Source organism: Lynx canadensis, chromosome C1, assembly GCF_007474595.2.
Source record: "Lynx canadensis isolate LIC74 chromosome C1, mLynCan4.pri.v2, whole genome shotgun sequence".
Classification (NCBI taxonomy): domain Eukaryota; kingdom Metazoa; phylum Chordata; class Mammalia; order Carnivora; family Felidae; genus Lynx; species Lynx canadensis.
Genome location: NC_044310.1, coordinates 24,509,124 through 24,527,667, shown reverse-complemented (window position 1 = coordinate 24,527,667; position 18,544 = coordinate 24,509,124). Strand labels below are relative to the sequence as shown.

Sequence of the window (18,544 nt, the reverse complement as noted above, 5' to 3'; positions counted from 1 at the left end):
GGCAAAGTTTTAATGCCCTTATTCTACAGAAGTAATCTCCTCATAATAAAAGAGGTCAAAGGACATAAATAGGCAATTCACCAAAGTAATACAAGTGATCAGTAAACATAATGAAAAGATGTTCAATCTCACTAATATGGGAAGAAAACATATGAATCTCACTTCTTGAGAAGGAAATATAAACCAGAAAAGAGTTTCTCCTTTAAGAAGGGAAGTAGCTTTAGATTAGAAAATCCCTTGCCTGCTGGATGTTAAACTAAAATCAAAGGTCTCAATTCAAATTGCCTTTCCCATATCCCGCTTTCACATCCCAGCACCCCATCCTTCTAGGCCGGCAAAAAAAATGTCTCTGAAGGATTTCAAGATATGTTTTTCCTGCCAAAGCATCATCAAAGGATGGCTGGCAAGATATGGGTATTGTGGCGTCCAATCTCAAAATGGAACAAGATTATCTGTGGACCATGTCCTTCAGTTCACTCATCTCTTACCAGCTACAGCCTATAAAACTATCCTGATGACGGAGGCTAAAGATATGCTATAAGCCTCCTATGAAGAAACCCATTTACTTTTGGGGTACCTGGGTGGCTCAGGTCACGATCTCATGGTTCGTGGGTTCGAGTCCTACGTCAGGCTCTCTGCTGCCAGCATGGAGGAGCCCACTTTGGATCCTCTGTCTCCCTTTCTCTTTGCCCCTCACACACATGCAAGCACTTGCTCGCTCTCTCTCAAAAATAAATAAACATTACAAAAAAAACAAAAAACCTATTCACTTTAAACTAAAAGGAGGAAAAAGTGGCCGATTAAGCCCAAGGCTTCAAGTATTAAACTGCTAGGAGTCAAAATCTAGCAGCAGCAACTTACATATAGCACTCACCATGTTACTGGACATTGTCCTATGAGCTTTATATATATATATACATACATATATATATATATTTTTTTTAATGTTTCTTATTTTTGAGAGAGAGAGAGAGAGACACAGACAGAGCGTGAGCAGGGCAGGGGCAGAGAGAGAGAGGGAGACACAGAATCTGAAGCAGGCTCCAGGCTCTGAGCTGTCAGCACAGAGCCCAACGCGAGGCTCAAACTCATGAACCACGAGATCATGAGCTCATGACCTGGGCCAAGGTTGGACACCTAACCAACTGAGCCACCCAGGTGCCCCAAGCTTTACATATATTAACTCATTTGTTCCTTATAATAATCCTATGAGGTATTTTCCCCATTTCACAGATGAAGGAACTGAGACATAGAGAAGCAATTTTCCCAAGGTCACACAGTTAGTAACAGCCTGAATAACAATATAATACCATCGAGTTGAGTTTCCTTACAATTTTTTCTGGGACTGACATTTCACACTGGGGATTAGAAAGCAAGAATTCTACCACAATATGTGTATTTGCATACTCATTACCTCACACAGTGGTAAGTAAACAAGGGCTCAATAATCAGGTCTCAGCTCATGCACCAACAAATGTTAGTTTTCCTTAGCACTAAGAACTGACTGATGGACTATGGGAACATTAATTATTAATAAGACTTAATGATCTAGAGATAATGAAAACTACATTTATCAAGCATTTATTATGTGCCAGGCACTTTGCTAACAGCTTTGCATGTACCCTATCATCTAATCCTAACCACCACATGGGGCAAATACCATGATCTCCATTTTATTCGTGATTAAACTGAAGCCTAGAAAAGATACCCATCTATCATCTAGTAAATGGGAGAGCCAGGATTCAAACCCAGGTGGAGCTAATAATCCAAAGAACCTTATTTCAGCTCATAGCTTCTATCTCTTCTTCCAAATTTAGAGATGCTAACAAGAATGGAAATGTTTGAATTTTCTCTTCACAGTCTCTAACAGATGGGCTTTCTTGGACCAACAATCAGTACCATGGGTTTATTTTAAGTTGTGGCTAAAAGGTGGTGAAGACTGTCCTTTGTTTTGTGCCTAAGAATGAAATTCATCTAAGAATGAAAGTAAGAGGAAAAAACCCTAACATTTCGGGAATTAGATAAACAGTCCGTCTAAACCTTAATCTATAAATATATAGATGACTAGTTTTGGTGGAAATCCAGTCTAATACCTGTCCTTAGTAAGTCAGGTCAATCAATTGTTAGAAAGGAGGAGGAATGGAAGATGCTGAGTGCTTGCTATGCTGATGGCCCTCCTGAAATCTTAGATTCACACTTTATACATGACCCTGTTTAATTCAGTGTGGCACATGACCCAAGAACAGAGAATCTCTCAGCTGGCTAAGGACCTAAAGAGCTGGCCTGGCACCAATAGGTCTTTAAGTAAATCAGTCAGACACTCTCCTTTGGAATGTGAGTGTGAGCTTTAGTAATGAAAATGAGAGAGAACACACAGGCAGGGCTCCGGGAGAGAACAGACACGTGAGACAGCTAATAGAAGCACTGGTCACAGAGAAAGATAAGTATGAGAATCACTGAGTCAGCAAGGAAAACCTGGACAGGGAACAAAGGCACCAGTTTCTGGGGGACATGGGGCCTGGATCTACGGCTGATTCTTTCTACTATGAGAACTGGCTATATTGTTGAGTGTCTAATCTTCATCTTCTCCTGTAAATCCTTAAACTCCAATTACTTAAAGGCAATCACAAGGTCTCTCTCTATTCCTTGCAATAAGAAAAAAAAAACCTAATACAGGAAAGGGAATGAAGAGGAAAAGAACAAAATATGCTATATGGGTGCAGGCTACTGCTTTTATAAATACATTAATAAAATAGGAATAAAAAGGAAAAAGAGATGAGTGGAAAACAAGAATGCAAACATGTCACCTCTAGGTCAACAAAACTGCGATGATCTACTGCAAATCTTGACTGATTTCCTTGCAGACAGGGCAAAAAGCAAAAGAAAGAAATAGGAATTATTATATATTATGTATTATATAACTCATTTTTGAAGTGATGTGTTAGGTAGGGGATACTGAGTGATATAGGAATGTCCTTGACAGTAATGCCAAATGCAAAATCAGAATTTACATAACCATTGCTGCTTGTGATCTCCAGGAAAAATCAAAGCAGAGACTTCCAGGCATGATGAATGGGCTTACCTCCTACTGTGAGCCAAACAGAAACTGGGCAAAATATATGAAACAACTGTTTTCAGACTGCTCAGAATCTTGATTCCCAAGAAGGGAAACCACTGAGGTGCACCTTGAAACTTCTTGTGAGTCTCTGAGTCTGTAACTTTTCAAAATAAAAAGTTTAAAATGAAGGCAAAACACTCTAAATAAACAAAAGCAAAGAGACTTCCTCACCAGCAGACCTACACTACAAGAAACTAAAAGTTCATCAGGAAAAAGGAAAGTAACAGATGGAAAAGAATCAAGAGCACTGAAAACAGTCAGTATGTGAGTAAATAGAAAAGACTTTTTCTCATTTAAAAAAGTCTTTCAAAAATAACTGTTTAAAATAAAAATAATGTGTTGAGGCACCTGGGTGGCTCAGTCGGTTGAACATCCAACTTCGGCTCAAGTCATGATCTCACGGTTCAAGAGTTCAAGCCCCACATCAGGCTGGTTGCTGTCAGCGCAGAGCCTGCTTTGGATCCTCGGTCCCCCTCTCTCTCCCTGTCCCCCTGCTCACGCTCTCTCAAAAATAAACAAACATTAAAAAAAAAAAGTAAAAATAATGTGAAGAGTTAAATATATATATATATTTATATATATGTATATATATATTTATGTATATATATATATATATACACACAGTATATAAAAAGTATTTATATATAAAAAGTATATAAAAAGAATTGCATAAAAAAACAGACTGGAGATTTGGAAGTATATTGTTATTAGGGCTTTATGTGTTAAGTGGTGGATTATTTTGAAGATGGACTGATAAGTCAAAGATGCATATTGTCAACAACGGAATCACAGCTCTCAAAGTGTGTCTAAGAATCCCTGGGAGTCCCTCAATACCCTTCTGAGGCTTAACGAGGTCAGAATGATTTTCATAATAACACTAAGATGTTATTGTCTTTTCCACTTGCATTTCCACTGTGTAGGGTGCCTGTGTAAGGTGGCTCAGTCAGCTGAGCGTCCAGCTCTTGATTTTGGCTCAGGTCATGATCTTAGGTAGTGAGTTGGAGCCCCGTATCAGGGGATTCTCTGTTTGCCCCTCCTCTGCTCTCTCTCGTGCGTGTGTGCACTCTCTCTCAAAATAAATAAACATTTTTTAAAAAGTGTACTGTGGTTGGGGCGCCTGGGTGGCGCAGTCGGTTAAGCGTCCGACTTCAGCCAGGTCACGATCTCGCGGTCCGTGAGTTCGAGCCCCGCGTCGGGCTCTGGGCTGATGGCTCGGAGCCTGGAGCCTGTTTCCGATTCTGTGTCTCCCTCTCTCTCTGCCCCTCCCCCGTTCATGCTCTGTCTCTCTCTCTGTCCCAAAAATAAATAAACGTTGAAAAAAAAAAATTAAAAAAAAAAAAAGTGTACTGTGGAGTTCTCAAGAGGCTGTACGACATGATTTAGAGTGCAGAACCACAAGTGAGGATCTAGCAGTCTTCTGTTTAGCCAGGCATTAAAAGAGATTTGTAAAATGTAAATCAATGCCATTCCTTTCCCAAAATTTTTGGTTTCATTTTCAAAAAGTTATTTTTAGAGGCACCTAGCTGGCTCAGTCAGTGGAGCCTGCAACTCTTGATCTCAGGGTCATGAGTTGAAACCCCATGTAGAGGTTACTTTTTTAAGAAAGTTATTTTTATTTATTTATTTTTTAAATATTTATTTTTGAGAGACAGAGACAGAGACAGAGAGAGAATGTGTGGGGAAGGGGCAGAGAGAGAGAGAGGGAGACACAGAATTTGAAGAAGGCTCCAGGCTCTGAGCCATCAGCACAGAGCCCGAGGCAGGGCTCGAACCCACAAATCATGAGATCATGACCTGAGCCAAAGTCGGACACTTAACCAACTGAGCCACCCAGGCACCCTTACTGCATTTTTTTTTAATGTTTATTTTGAGAGTGGGGGCAGAGAGAGAGATACAGACAGACAGACAGACAGACAGAGAATCCCAAGCAGGCTCCATGCTGTTGGCGCAGAGCCTGACGCGGGCCTCCAACTCATGAACCATGAGGTCATGACTTCAGCTGAAATCCTTAACCAAGTTAACTTATACATTTTACATAATTCCAATGAAAATATCATCAGAATTTTTCCTGGAGCTTAAATTTTTATTATAAAGTTAACTTGGAAGAACAAATAAGCAACAAATAGGAAAAAAATGGGGGAATGGGTGCAATGGTGTACATGACAGACTGCTGGCCTTAGTAGATGTAAAAACATATTATAAGGTCACTATAATTAAAAGGGTATAGCATTCTTCCCTGTATAGACAGGGAAGACTAAAAATAGAAGAGAAAACAACACTTTAGAAATAGATGCAGCTGTATATGAACATTTAATATATAATAATCATGACCTGAACTGAAATCAAGAGACGAATACTTAACTGACTGAGCCACCCAGATGCCTCCTCCAAAAATTATTTTTAGTAAAAACACATTATTTCTGTTAACGTGCAATGAGTTTATTATCTTAAAATATATTAATAAAAAATAAATTTTCAGTTCTTTTTTTTTTTTTTAATTTTTTTTTTCAACGTTTATTTATTTTTGGGACAGAGAGAGACAGAGCATGAACGGGGGAGGGGCAGAGAGAGAGGGAGACACAGAATCGGAAACAGGCTCCAGGCTCTGAGCCATCAGCCCAGAGCCTGACGCGGGGCTCGAACTCACGGACCGCGAGATCGTGACCTGGCTGAAGTCGGCCGCTTAACTGACTGCGCCACCCAGGCGCCCCTCAGTTCTTTTAATATGATTAAGTATAGACAGATGTAACCCACACAAACAAAAACACTTTTTGGGGTCCTAAATTTGCAAAAGTGTAACTGGGTCCTGAGACCAAAACCTCGTGAGAACTACTACCCTAGAACGACCATGAAAAATAAAACAAAGAGGTATAGAATGGAGATGAAATGGAATACTAAAAAATACTTTAAAAACAGCAAAAAAAGGGGACTCCTGGCTGGCTCAGTCAGTGAAGCTGTGACTCTTGATTTCAGGTCATGAGTTCAAGCCCCATGTTGGGTGTGGATGGAACCTACTTAAAAAATTTTTTAAAAATAAAAACTAGCGGGGCGCCTGGGTGGCTCAGTCGGTTGAGCGGCCGACTTCAGCCCAGGTCATGATCTCGCGGTCCATGAGTTCGAGCCCCGCGTCAGGCTCTGTGCTGACAGCTTGGAGCCTGGAGCCTGTTTCAGATTCTGTGTCTCCCTCTCTCTCTGACCCTCCCCTGTTCACGCTCTGTCTCTGTCTCAAAAATAAATAAACATTAAAAAAATTAAAAATAAAATAAAATAAAATAAAAAAATAAAAACTAGCAATAATAATAAAGAGCCTTGAAAAAAAAAGTCAAGAAAAGATGAAAGAAAAAACAAAGAACAGATAGACAAACAGAAAACAAGTAACAAGATGGCAGATTTAAAACCAACCATACTGACTGGACTCACACTTAAATTAGAAGACTGAGATTATAAGGGGCGCCTGGGTGGCTCAGTCAGTTAAGCATCTGACCTTGACTCAGGTCATGATCTCACTGTTCATAAGTTCGAGCCCCACATCAGGCTCTGTGCCAACAGCTCAGAACCTGGAGTCTGCTTTGGATTCTGTGTCTGCCTCTCTCTCTGCCCCTCCCCTGCTGGCACTCTGTGTCCCTCTCTCAAAAATAAACATTAAAAAAAAAAAAAAAAGAAGACTCAGATTGAGGTGGGGAGAAAAAAAAGCCACACTCAACTATATAGTGTCTACAAGACATCCACAAAGATATGAGGGGCACTGGCTGGCTCAGTTGGAGGAGTGTGCAATTCTTGATCTTGGAGTTGTGAGTTTGAGTCCCATGTTGGGGGTAGAGATTACTTAAAAAAAACAAAAACAAAAACAAAAACAAAAAAAACCACATCATGCATACAGTAGTGAAAAGAAAGTTGGAATAGTTACATTAATATGAAACAAAGTGACTCCAAAACAGAATATTAATAAAAATGTAAGTACTGAATGTTGCTAAGAGTAAAAAAAAGTTCATAATGATAAAGGTGTCAATTTATCAAGACATGTAATATTCCTATAAGTGTATGCATCCAATAGCAGAGATGCAAAACACACAAGGCAAAAACTGACAGAACTGAAAGGAAAAACATGAAAATCCACAATTAGAGTTGGAGGTATTTAAACACTCCTTTTAGTAAGAAAATCTGTAAGGATATATAATTGAACACCACCAGCAACCAACAAAACCGTACTAAAATGTATAGAACACTCCACCAACATCAGAAATATATATTTTCAAGTGCACAGGGAACATTCACCAAAACAGACCATATGGTGGGCTATAAAAATAAGACTCGGCATATTTAAAAGAAGTGAACTCATACTGAGAATATTCTCTGACCACAAAGGGATTAAGCTAGAAATAAGAAGATTGCTGAAGAGTCCCAAATATGTGGAAATTAAGCAACACACTTCTAATTACCCATAGGTCAAAGAAGTAATCACAAGGGAAATTAGAAATTGCTTTGAGCCAAATGAAAATGAAAATATATCAAAATTTGTGGGATGCACCTAAGTAGCACTTAAAGGGAAAACCTGTGACTTTAAATGCTTGCAGAAAATAGAAAGGTCTCAGATCAGTGATCTAACCTTCCATATTAAAAAGCTAGAAAACAAAAGCAAATTAAACCCACAGTAAGTGGAAGGAAAGAAACAACAAAGTGTAGAAAAAAATTAAATGTAATAGCCAAAACCAATATAGAAATATGAAACTAAAAATCTACTTTGGGGGAAAAAAATCAGTAAAACTGACAAACGTTAGAAATGAAACAGTGACCATCACTACAGATCCTACAGTAATTAAAGGAATCTTTAGGGAAACATTATAAATAATTTTATGCCAATAAACTCATCAACTTAGATAAAATGGACAAATTCCCTATAAGACAAAATTTTAAAATGGACTCAAAGATAAAGAAATTCTGAAAAGCCCTGAATCTTTTACATCTGTACTTTGACACCTTGCCAAAAAGAAAACTCCAGGGTTGGATGGCTTCACTGATACATTCTATCAAACATTTAAAGGAAGAAATGATACCAATCCTACATAAACTGAGAAAACATTTCCCTACTCATTTTATGAAGCCAGTATTACCACAATATTTAAACTAGAGAACAATACAAGAAAAACTAAAACCCAATACTCCTTATTAACAAGACGTAAAAACTGTTAAAAATATTAGCAAACTGAATTAAGGATAATTCATGAAGATCAATGAGTTTATCCAAGGAATGCAAGTTGGCATAAGAGTCAAAAATCAATAAATGTAATACACCATGTTACAGAAAAAAGGAGAAATACCAATATGACCTTCTAAATAAATGCAGAAAATTCAACTAACAAAATTCACCACCCATTTATGATAAAAACTCCAATCAAACTACAAACAGAAGGGGAACTTCCTCAACCAAACTACCAACAGAAGGGGAACTTCCTCAAACCTGAACAAAGGGTATCTATGATAAATATACAGCTAATATCACAGTTAATTTACTAGAGATCCTAGCCAGTGCAATAAGGCAAGAAAAGTAAACAAAAGGCCTATATAGATCGTAAAAGAAGAAACAAGCTGTCCTTATTTGCAGATATTATCATGTTAACACAGATAATCCTAAGAGATTTATTAAAAAGTTACCAGAAGTATCAAAACCATAATAAGATATCACCTCATACCAGTGAGTATCAAAACAACAAAAAATAACAAGTATTGGCAAGGATGTGGAGAATAGGGAACCTTCGTGCAGTATTAGTAGGAACGTAAATTGGTACAACCACTATGGAAATGGTATGGAGGTTCCTCAAAAAATTAAAAATAGAAATACCCTATGACCCAGTAATTCCACAACTGGGTAATTACCCACAGAAAATGAAAACACCAATTTGAAATGATATATGCACCCCTATGTTTATTGTGGCATTATTTACAATAGCTAAGATATGGAAGCAACCTGTCTATAATAGATGAATGGATAAAAAAGATGTCACACACGTGGGGTGGTTGGGTGTCCGACTTTGGCTCAGGTCATGATCTCATGGTCCGTGGGTTTGAGCCCCACGTCGGGCTCTGTGCTGATGGCTCAGAGCCTGGAGCCTGCTTCAGATTCTGTGTATCCCTCTCTGCCCCTCCCCTGCTCACACACTGTCTCTTTCTCTCCAGATATAAACATTAAAAAAAAAGTTTAGAAAAAAAGATGTCTCTCTCACTCACACACACTCACACACACACACACACACACACACACACACACACACACACACAGAGGAATATTAGTCAGCCATAAAAAAGACTGAGATCTTATCATTTGCAACAAAATAGATAGACCTAGATGGTATAATGCTGAACAAAATAAGTCAGAGGACAAATACCATGAGTTCACTTATATATGGAATCTAAAAACAAAACAAACAAACAAAACAAAAATCTCAAAAAGACTCTTAAACACAGAGAGTAAACTGTTAATTGCCAGCAGGAAGGCAGGTGGGGAAATGGGTGAAATAAAGGAGATTAAGAGGTACAAATTTCCAGTTATAAAATAAATAACTCATGGAGATGAGAAGTACAGCATATAGAATATAGTCAATAATATTGAGTAACACTGTATGATGGCAGATGGTGACTACACTTATGGTGGTGACCATCTATTACATTATAAAAAAGCATTAGGATACCAATGAATTTAACAAAATATGTACAATAAAAACGACAAAATGTTATTGACAGAAAAAAAGCTACTGACAGAAATTAAAGAGGCCATAAATAAATGGAGAAATATATCCTGTTCACAGGTTAGAAGGCTTACTATTGTTATGATGTCAGTTCTCCCCAAACTGATCTATTATAGATTCAACACAATCCCAATGAAATACCCAACAGGTGTTTTTGAACAAACTGACAAGCTAAAGTTAATTTTTAAGAAAATTATAGAAATCTAAACAATCTCAAGACTTGCTCTACAATTATAGTAATCAAGACAGAATATTGGCATAAAACATATATATATATACATATATATATACACACATATATATATATACATACACACACACACACACACATATATATATATATATATATATATGTCAAACAAAATAGACAATTCAGAAACCCATGGAAAGGATAATCTATTCAAAAAATTTAGAACTAAATATTCATACACAAAAAAAACCCCTTAAGCCTTTGCAGTATAAAACCCACAATAAATAGTATGATCACTTTGCAAAAGTTATACAAACCCTATATGACTCAGCAATTCCATTCCTAATCATTTACCCTGGAGAAATGAAAACACATATCCATACAAAAACCCATGTATGACTGTTCATAGATGCTTTATCCATAACAGCCAAAAACTAGAGACACAGATGTCTTTCAACAAGTGACGAGATTAAACTACAGTATATTAATACAAGGAAAAATTCAACGGCAAAAGTACAGAACTACTGATACACATAGCAACATGGATAAATATCTTAAAATTATTCCAAGTAAAAGAAGCCAAACACAAAAGAGCACATACTGCATGATTCCATTTATATGAAACTCTAGAAAAGACAAATCTAATTATAGTGACCAAAAAGAAATCAGTGCTTTCCCAGTGCAGGAGTGGGATAGAGACAAAATGACTGAGATGGAGCGCAGGGAAAATTTGGGGGATGGTGGGAATGTTCTATCAATCTTGATTGTTGTGATGATTTAACAGGTGCATAACTTTGTCAAAGTTCAGCAAAAAGTACACTTAAAATGGGTGCATTTTAGGGGTGCCTGGGTGGCTCAGTCAGTTAAGTGCCTAACTCTTGATTTTGGCTCAGGTCGACCTCACGGTTTGGGAGTTCAAGCCCCACATTGGGCTCCATGCTGGCAGCATGGAGCCTTGCTTGGGATTCTCTCTCTCCCTCTCTTTCTGCCCTTACCCCACTTGCTCTCTCTCTCAAAATAAATAAATAAACTTAAAAAAAAAGCCACTATAAAATGGGTGCATTTTGTTGCATGTAAAGTATAGATCAATAAATCTGATTAAAAACACAGGTCAAGGCATACATCCAGAGAAACAGAGATTGACTGCATGAGTTTAGCTTCTCCTACTCCTAACATCCCTTACTAAATTAGAAAAAAAAAGACTCAAATAGATGGTCTTAGCAACCATCTAAAGAAACTAGAAAAAGAGCAAATGAAACCCAAAGTAAGCAGAAAAAAAGGACATAGTAAGTATCAGAATGGAAATCAATGAAATAGAAAACAGAAAAATAGAGAAAAATCAGTGAAACAAAAGCTGGATTCTTTTTTAAAGAAGGAATTACATAACAGTGTTCATAAATTTTTAGCCAGACTGATTGGAAGAGAGAAAACACAATTACTGATACCAAGAATGGGAGGATGACATCACTAAAGAAAACTATATAAAAGGCTAATGAGGGAATGTTATTAACTTCCTGCTAATAAATTTAACAACTCGGATGAAATAGTCAAAGTCCTTGAAAGACCACCAAAGCTCACCCAGGAAGAGATACCATTTCTTCTATATAAACTCTTCTGGAAAATTTGAAGAGGTAGAAATAGTTCCTAATTCATTCTTTGAGACCAACATTACTCTGATACCAAGACCAGATCAAGAGATTATAGAGAAGTATAAAACAATACCCCTTAAGGCAGATATGAAAATTCATAACAAAATTTTAACAAATCAACCCAATGCTATCATTATAAGGATAACACCTTAAGACCAAGTGCAGAATGCATAAGACCAGGAATGCAAAACTGGCTTAACATTAGAAAATCAAATAATACAATTCTCAATTAATGGACTTTAAAAAACACAACAACACTGTATGATCATCTCAACAGATGCAGAGGAAGTATTTAATAAAATCCAACATCTATTTCTAATATAACTCTCAATGAGCTATAAATAGGAGAGAACATCCTAAAGTTGATAAAGGGTATCTAAGAGAAACCTAAAATAATAATTAACGGTGAAAGACTAAATGTCTTCTTCCTAAGATCAGCAACAAGTTGCTTGAACTACTTGTATTAAACACTGTACTGGAGGTTCTAGCCAGTGCAATATGGCAAGAAAAGCCAATAAAAAGCATCCATATTGGAAGGGAGCAAGTAAAAATGTGTTTATTTGCTGATGACATGATCACAGATGTAGAAACTGATGCAATCTACAAAATAGGTACCAAAACGAACTAGTGAATTTAGCAAAGCTGCAGAATATAAGGTCAATGTACAAAAATCAACTGAATTTCTAAAAACCAGCATGAACAATCCTTTGTAAATATGGGAGGATCTGGAATTTATACACTGCTGGTGAGAATATAAAATGGTACAACCACTTTGGGAAATAGTTTGGTAGTTTCTTAAAACAAACAAAAACAAAAAACAGCTAAACATACGCCTACAATCTGATCCAATCATTTTACCACTAGATTTTTACTCGAGAGAAATGAAAGCATATCCATACAAAGATTTGTACATGAATGTTCATAACAGCTTTATTTGTAATAGCCAAAATTTGGAAACAACCCAAATACCCGTCAATAGGTGAATGGATAAACAAACTGTGGTATACTTATATAATGGAATACTACTCAGCAATGAATAGGAATAAACTATCAAAATGATGAATTTCAAAATAATTATGCTTCAAGAAAGAAGCTAGTATATACTATATGATTCCGTTTACATAAAATTCTAGAAATTACAAACTATAGTGATAGCAGATCAGTGGTTGCCTGGGGAATAAAGGAGTCAAGGAAAGGTAGGAGGGAGGAACTATAAAGAGACACAAAGAAAATTTGGGGTGTGGTATGTTTATCTCAGTTGCATGAGTTTCATGGGTGTATACAAATGTCAAAACTCGACAAGTTGTATACTTTAAATTTGTGCAGTTTACTAAATTTCAATTACAATAAAAAAGAAACAAAATCTTGAGATAACAAAATTAGTTCATAAAAAAGAACAAAACAAAGGGAACAAAACAGGAAAAGGCTCTCAGAAATCATAAATGTGAATATAAAAATAAAGAAGTCAAGGGGCGTCTGGGTGGCTCAATCTGTTAAGCACCAGACTTGTAGTTTCAACTCAGGTCATGACCTCATAGTTTCATGAGTTTGAGCCCCGCATCTGGCTCTCTGCTGGCAGCACAGAGCCTGCTTGGGATTCTCTCTCTCTCCCCCTCTCTCTCTGCCCCTCCCCTGCTCATGCTGTCTTTGTCTCTATCAAAATAAACTTAGAAAAAAAAAAAAAGGAAAGAAGTCAGTAAGAAAAAAATATTCCAGCAAGTAGAACACTTTGCATAATATAATGGATAAAGAGAAGACCCTAAGAACTTCCAGAGAGAAAAAGACAGTTACACAAAAAGGAATAAAAATTAAATTAATAAAAGACTTCTTAACAAGAAGACTAGATGTAGGTCTCCAAAATTCTGAATAAAAATGATTTTCCATTTAGAATTCTCTACCAAACTACCAATCAAGTATGGCAATAAAGACGTTTTCAGATACGGAGGGCCGTCCAAATTTATGTCACACTTTCTTAAAAATTCTCAGAGAAGGTGCTCCACCAAAACAGATCAAGAGGAAGAAACAGGGGTCCAGGAACAGGAGTCAACTGAGGAGGGCAGCAAAAAGAAATAACAGGATGATAGCTCTGCAGCAAAGCTGGAGAACAAGCAGTATAAATTGGAGCAGAAGGACGCAAGGCTCTAGGAAGGTCTCCAGAAAAAAATTATTAAAGGAATTGATAGATTACTAGGTATGTTTGTGCATTTGTAGAGGGGCACAACCCAGACACACAGACAACATAGATAAGGATATAAACTGCAAAAAGATTAAAGACAAATTAATTTGTAGTTTAAAAAATAAGTGAGGTAGGGGCACCTGGGTGGCTCAGTCACTTGAGCATCTGACTGGCTCAGGTCATGATCTCATGGTTCATGAGTTCAAGCCCCACATCTGGCTCACTGCTATTAGCGCAGAGCCTGCTTTGGATCCTTTGTCCTCTTCTCTCCCCTGCCTGTGCTCGCTCTCTCTCTCTCTGTCAAAAATAAACATTAAAAAAAATAATAATAAATAAAAAATAAGTGAGAGAAGGAATTACTCCAGAAAAATAAATTATTCAAGAAAATGAAACTATAGTATAGTGCTTGGCTTGACAGTGAACGATATTTACATAGTTGTAATACTGATGAATACTTAACCACCATAAGGGCAGCTACTCCCAGAAAACAGAAAATAACAAGTGCTGGGAGTGCAGAGAAACTGGAATCCTTGTGCACTACTGGTGGGACTGTAAAATAGTACAACCACTATGTTAAACAGTAAGGAAGTTCCTCAAAAACTTCAAAGTAGAACTACCATACCATCTAGCAATACTTCTGGGTACATATCCAAAAGAATTGAAAGCAGGGTCTTGAGGAGATATCTGCACACCCATGTTCACAGCAGCATCATTCACAATAGCCAAGAAATGGAGGCAACTCAAATGTCTATTGAAGGATGAATGGATAAACAAACTGTGGTATATACATGGAATGGATTATTATTCAGCCATAAGAAGGAAGGAAATTCTGACACATGCTACACCACGGAGGACATTATACTAAATGAAATAAGCCAATCACAAAAAAGGTAAGTGCTGTTTGACTCCACTTATATGAGGTATCTAAAATAGGCAAATTCACAGAAACAGAAATTAGCATGGCAGTTACCAGGGTTTATAGGGAAGGGGAAAAGGCTAGTTGTTTTATAATGGGTTTGATAAGATAAGAAAGTTCTGTAGATGTTTTACAACAATGTGAATAAACTTGACACTACTGAACTGCACACTTAAAAACTGTTTAATCGTGGGGTGCCGGGGTGGCTCAGATGGTTGTGTCTGACTCTCGGTTTCAGCTCAGGTCATGATCTCACAGTTCATTGAGTTCAAGCCCAGCATTGGGCTCCACGCTGACAGTGAGGAGCCTGCTTGGGATTCTCTCCCTCTCTCTTTCTCTGTCCCTCCCCTGGTCACGTTCTCCCCTCCACCCCAACTCTCTCTCTCTCTCAAAATAAATAAATAAACTTAAAAAAATGATTTAATTGGTCAATTGGTATTACTTTTCTTACCATAATTTAAAAAAAGATTAATGGGGTCATGTCAGAAGACACAGGAGCCTACTTGGAAGGAAGGAGTCCCCACTGGTCAAACTTGAGACAAACAGAATTTTAAAAAGTAATGACTATATATAATGACCACTGTAACATTAATTTTTAAGAATCTATGAGGTAATAGTGATACTAAAAAAATCTTTATTGAAGAATGGAAGGTATTCATTGCAAAAGAAATTATATTAGAAATTATTTAGAAAATGAATACTTTCTATGCAATTCTCTGTGTAGTAGCCGTTAGGCAAGGATCATCAATGAATACTAAAACAATTAAGAATTGTTGTGGAACAGGATATTCAAATGATACCAAAGCAACACCCACAGATGACTTACTAATTACAAAGGGGAAAATGCACCTTACAATGGAAAGATATGACAGTTAACACTTTAACAAAGTGATCAAACTTAGCATCACTATTAGAACACCATGCCAAAAAGAAAAAAGAACACCCTGTTACTGTGTGGTGTCCCCTAATCTGATAAAGATCGAATACATAACAGTGCCTATGAATTATACCAGTCAAAAATGCTTACTCTGAATCTAATCCCTCCTCCAGATCCAACTTCCAATATATAGGAAATACAGGGGATAGAGGAACAAGTTAAATGACACCACAGGGAAACAATCAGACACAATTCAGAATGTGAGACAATCTACAAAACAAGTGACCTAGATTAAGAGAGACTAAGGAGACAATAATTAAACACGTGAACCTTGATTCGATCCTGTTTGAACAGTTTACAAGAAGACATTTTTGGGACAACTGGGGAAACTGGAATATAAACTAGATACTAGATGATTTTTAAAAATCATGATTAACTATATATTTCCAATAAACATAAATAAAAAATGTTTAACCTCACTAATTATTAAAACAAAATATGTTAAAATTTACCTATCAAATTGGTGACAATAAAAATTAATACATTTTTTGGGGGGCAGGACAATCTGGTAACATGTAACAGAGGTTTTTAAAATATTTATATACTTTACCCAGCAATTCCACTTCTAGGTATTCATCCTATAGAAATAAGAGTTGTACATAAATATTTATTGACCAGAATGTTCACTGCAGCATTACTAATGAAAATGGGCACAACCTAATTATCCAAATGGAATAATAAATTATATAATACTTTCTAATCATTAAAAATCTTAATTTGAGATAATTAACATGAAAAGGTCCTTAGAAGACATTAAGTATATGGAAGAGAATAGTTATTTTTTGTGATCCCAGAGGGCACAACTAGGAACTATCACTGGAAACTATAGGGAAGTAGAGTTTGTCTCAGTGTAAGGAATAACTTTCTAACAATCAGAATTTTTTAAACAATGAATGGCCTGCTTCATGAGTTAATGAGTTTTGTGTTATTAGAATTCTAAGCAAAAGCTGAATGGTCACTTGGCAAAGATATATAGAACAGATTTATATGTTAGGAGATTAAAGAGAAGATCTTAATGCTCCTTTTTTACTCTAAGAACTTATAATTCCATATAAAGTTTTCCATTAGCTGGAATGTCAGGAAGGAAGTAGCTGGTAATTCTTTGTAAATGCTATTAAAGACTCACCTGGCATTAAACTAAAAAGAGATTATATTTATATTAGAATACTGGAGTTGAAGGATGACTTGTATTATCATATTCTGTATCAATAACATACACATTATTGATAAAGTGAAAGAACATTAACCCAATGGAGAGAACTCAAACTGAATTGACAGGAACTACATTACTAATTTCTCTGTTTCTAATAAAGAACCTGGAGAGTTATACTTTTCCAAGGTGAAATAGCACTTAACATATCAAAAAGGACAGGAGGCACTATATGCTTCCTCTTTTTGTTTCTGGCTACTCTTTACTTCATATATAAATAGAGGAGGAATAAAATATATCCCCACTCTCCTCTGCAATTTTGTACAGAATCTTTAAACTTTGGGCGCATGAGTAGTGGGCAGTGGGAAGTAACACAAAAACATGGTATCACACTGGGTTCCTGGAAAGCAGAAGCAAGTGCTAGAGGACTCTGAAATTTTTAGAATAAAACTGGTGATGATGGCAATTCAAAAAAGAATCCCCTAAAAAACACACTTAAAAAATAATAATAATAACCTTTTATTATGGATATTTTCAAATACACACCAAAGTAGAAAATATAGGGACGCCTGGGTGGCTCAGTTGGTTAAGCATCCGACTTCAGCTCAGGTCATGATCTCACAGTCCGTAAGTTTGAGCACTGTGTCGGGTTCTGTGCTGATGGCTCAGAGCCTGGAGCCTGCTTCAGATTCTGTCTCCCTCTCTCTCTGCCCCTCCCCCTCCCACTCTGTCTCTCAAAAATGAATGTTTCAAAAAAAATTAACAAAAAACAAAGTAGAAAATATAATGAATCCCCACATAACTATCACTCAGCTTAATTAATCAACATTTTGTAAAAGTTGTTCCCTCTAATTTTCCAGGGTTTTGGCTTTTTTTTTTTAAGAGTTGAAAACAAACACCTGACATCATACTACTTTACCTATAAAAACTTCAGTTTGAAAAGATACCCTTTCTTGCAAATAATACCAAGTATTCAATAAATGTTGGCTGCTAGGTACTGTTAGTGGCTAGGTACTGTTCTGTGCATTATACTTGTGCTTACAAGTATTAATTTTCACATATGCTAAACCTCATTATTATACCCATTTTGCAAATGAGAAAACTGAGTTTTATTGGCTCAGGTCACAGAGCCAGTAAGCAGTGGAGTTAGGGTATGAACCCAGAAGTTAACTCTAGATTAGACTTTACTCTCTCAACCACTAAAGTATGCTGTCTTTCCCCTATGCATGTTATTCTAGCTGTTTCTTATGGGATATAGATTATTATGGTAAAGTGGGAGAGGAACTGCTAAGTGGGAAAGAGACTGGAAAGACGCCGTAACATGAGTAGCTGCTCATTGCTTTTCTTGTGAAATTTTCTCTTCTAAATGCCCCAAACGAGAAGGGAAATATAATTGGGTATCATCAGTGTGAATTGCCTAGGACATAAAAGAAAGTCACCTCACAGAGGGAAAAGCAATGCTCAAGTCTCTTCCACAGAGGTTAAACACACACAAACTTCTTTCAATCTGCCCCTCCAGTTAATGACCCGCAGCGAGGGGGTCTGGGCCGATGGGAGAGGGGTGTCTCTAGTTCCACCAGACCTTTCAAATGGTTCGAACAAGGGGCACGTGGGTGGCTCAGTTGGTTAAGCATCTGACTCTTGATTTTGGCTCATGCCATGATC

At 36.9% G+C, this 18,544-nt stretch overlaps 1 protein-coding gene across 8 annotated transcripts in view; it reads right to left on the bottom strand.

Annotated features, from left to right (window-relative positions):
• LOC115521775 (S100P binding protein) overlaps positions 1-18,544 on the bottom strand; it is a 48,460-nt gene that overhangs the window by 6,929 nt on the left and 22,987 nt on the right. The window contains exon 6 of one of the 8 annotated variants that reach the window (XM_032594250.1): positions 16,280-16,307. The exons of the other annotated variants lie outside the window; for them this stretch is intronic. Coding sequence (XP_032450141.1) covers positions 16,303-16,307 — 5 coding nt within the window. The 3' untranslated portion in view covers positions 16,280-16,302. The remainder of the gene's footprint in view (positions 1-16,279; positions 16,308-18,544) is intronic. 8 annotated transcript variants of the gene reach the window in all.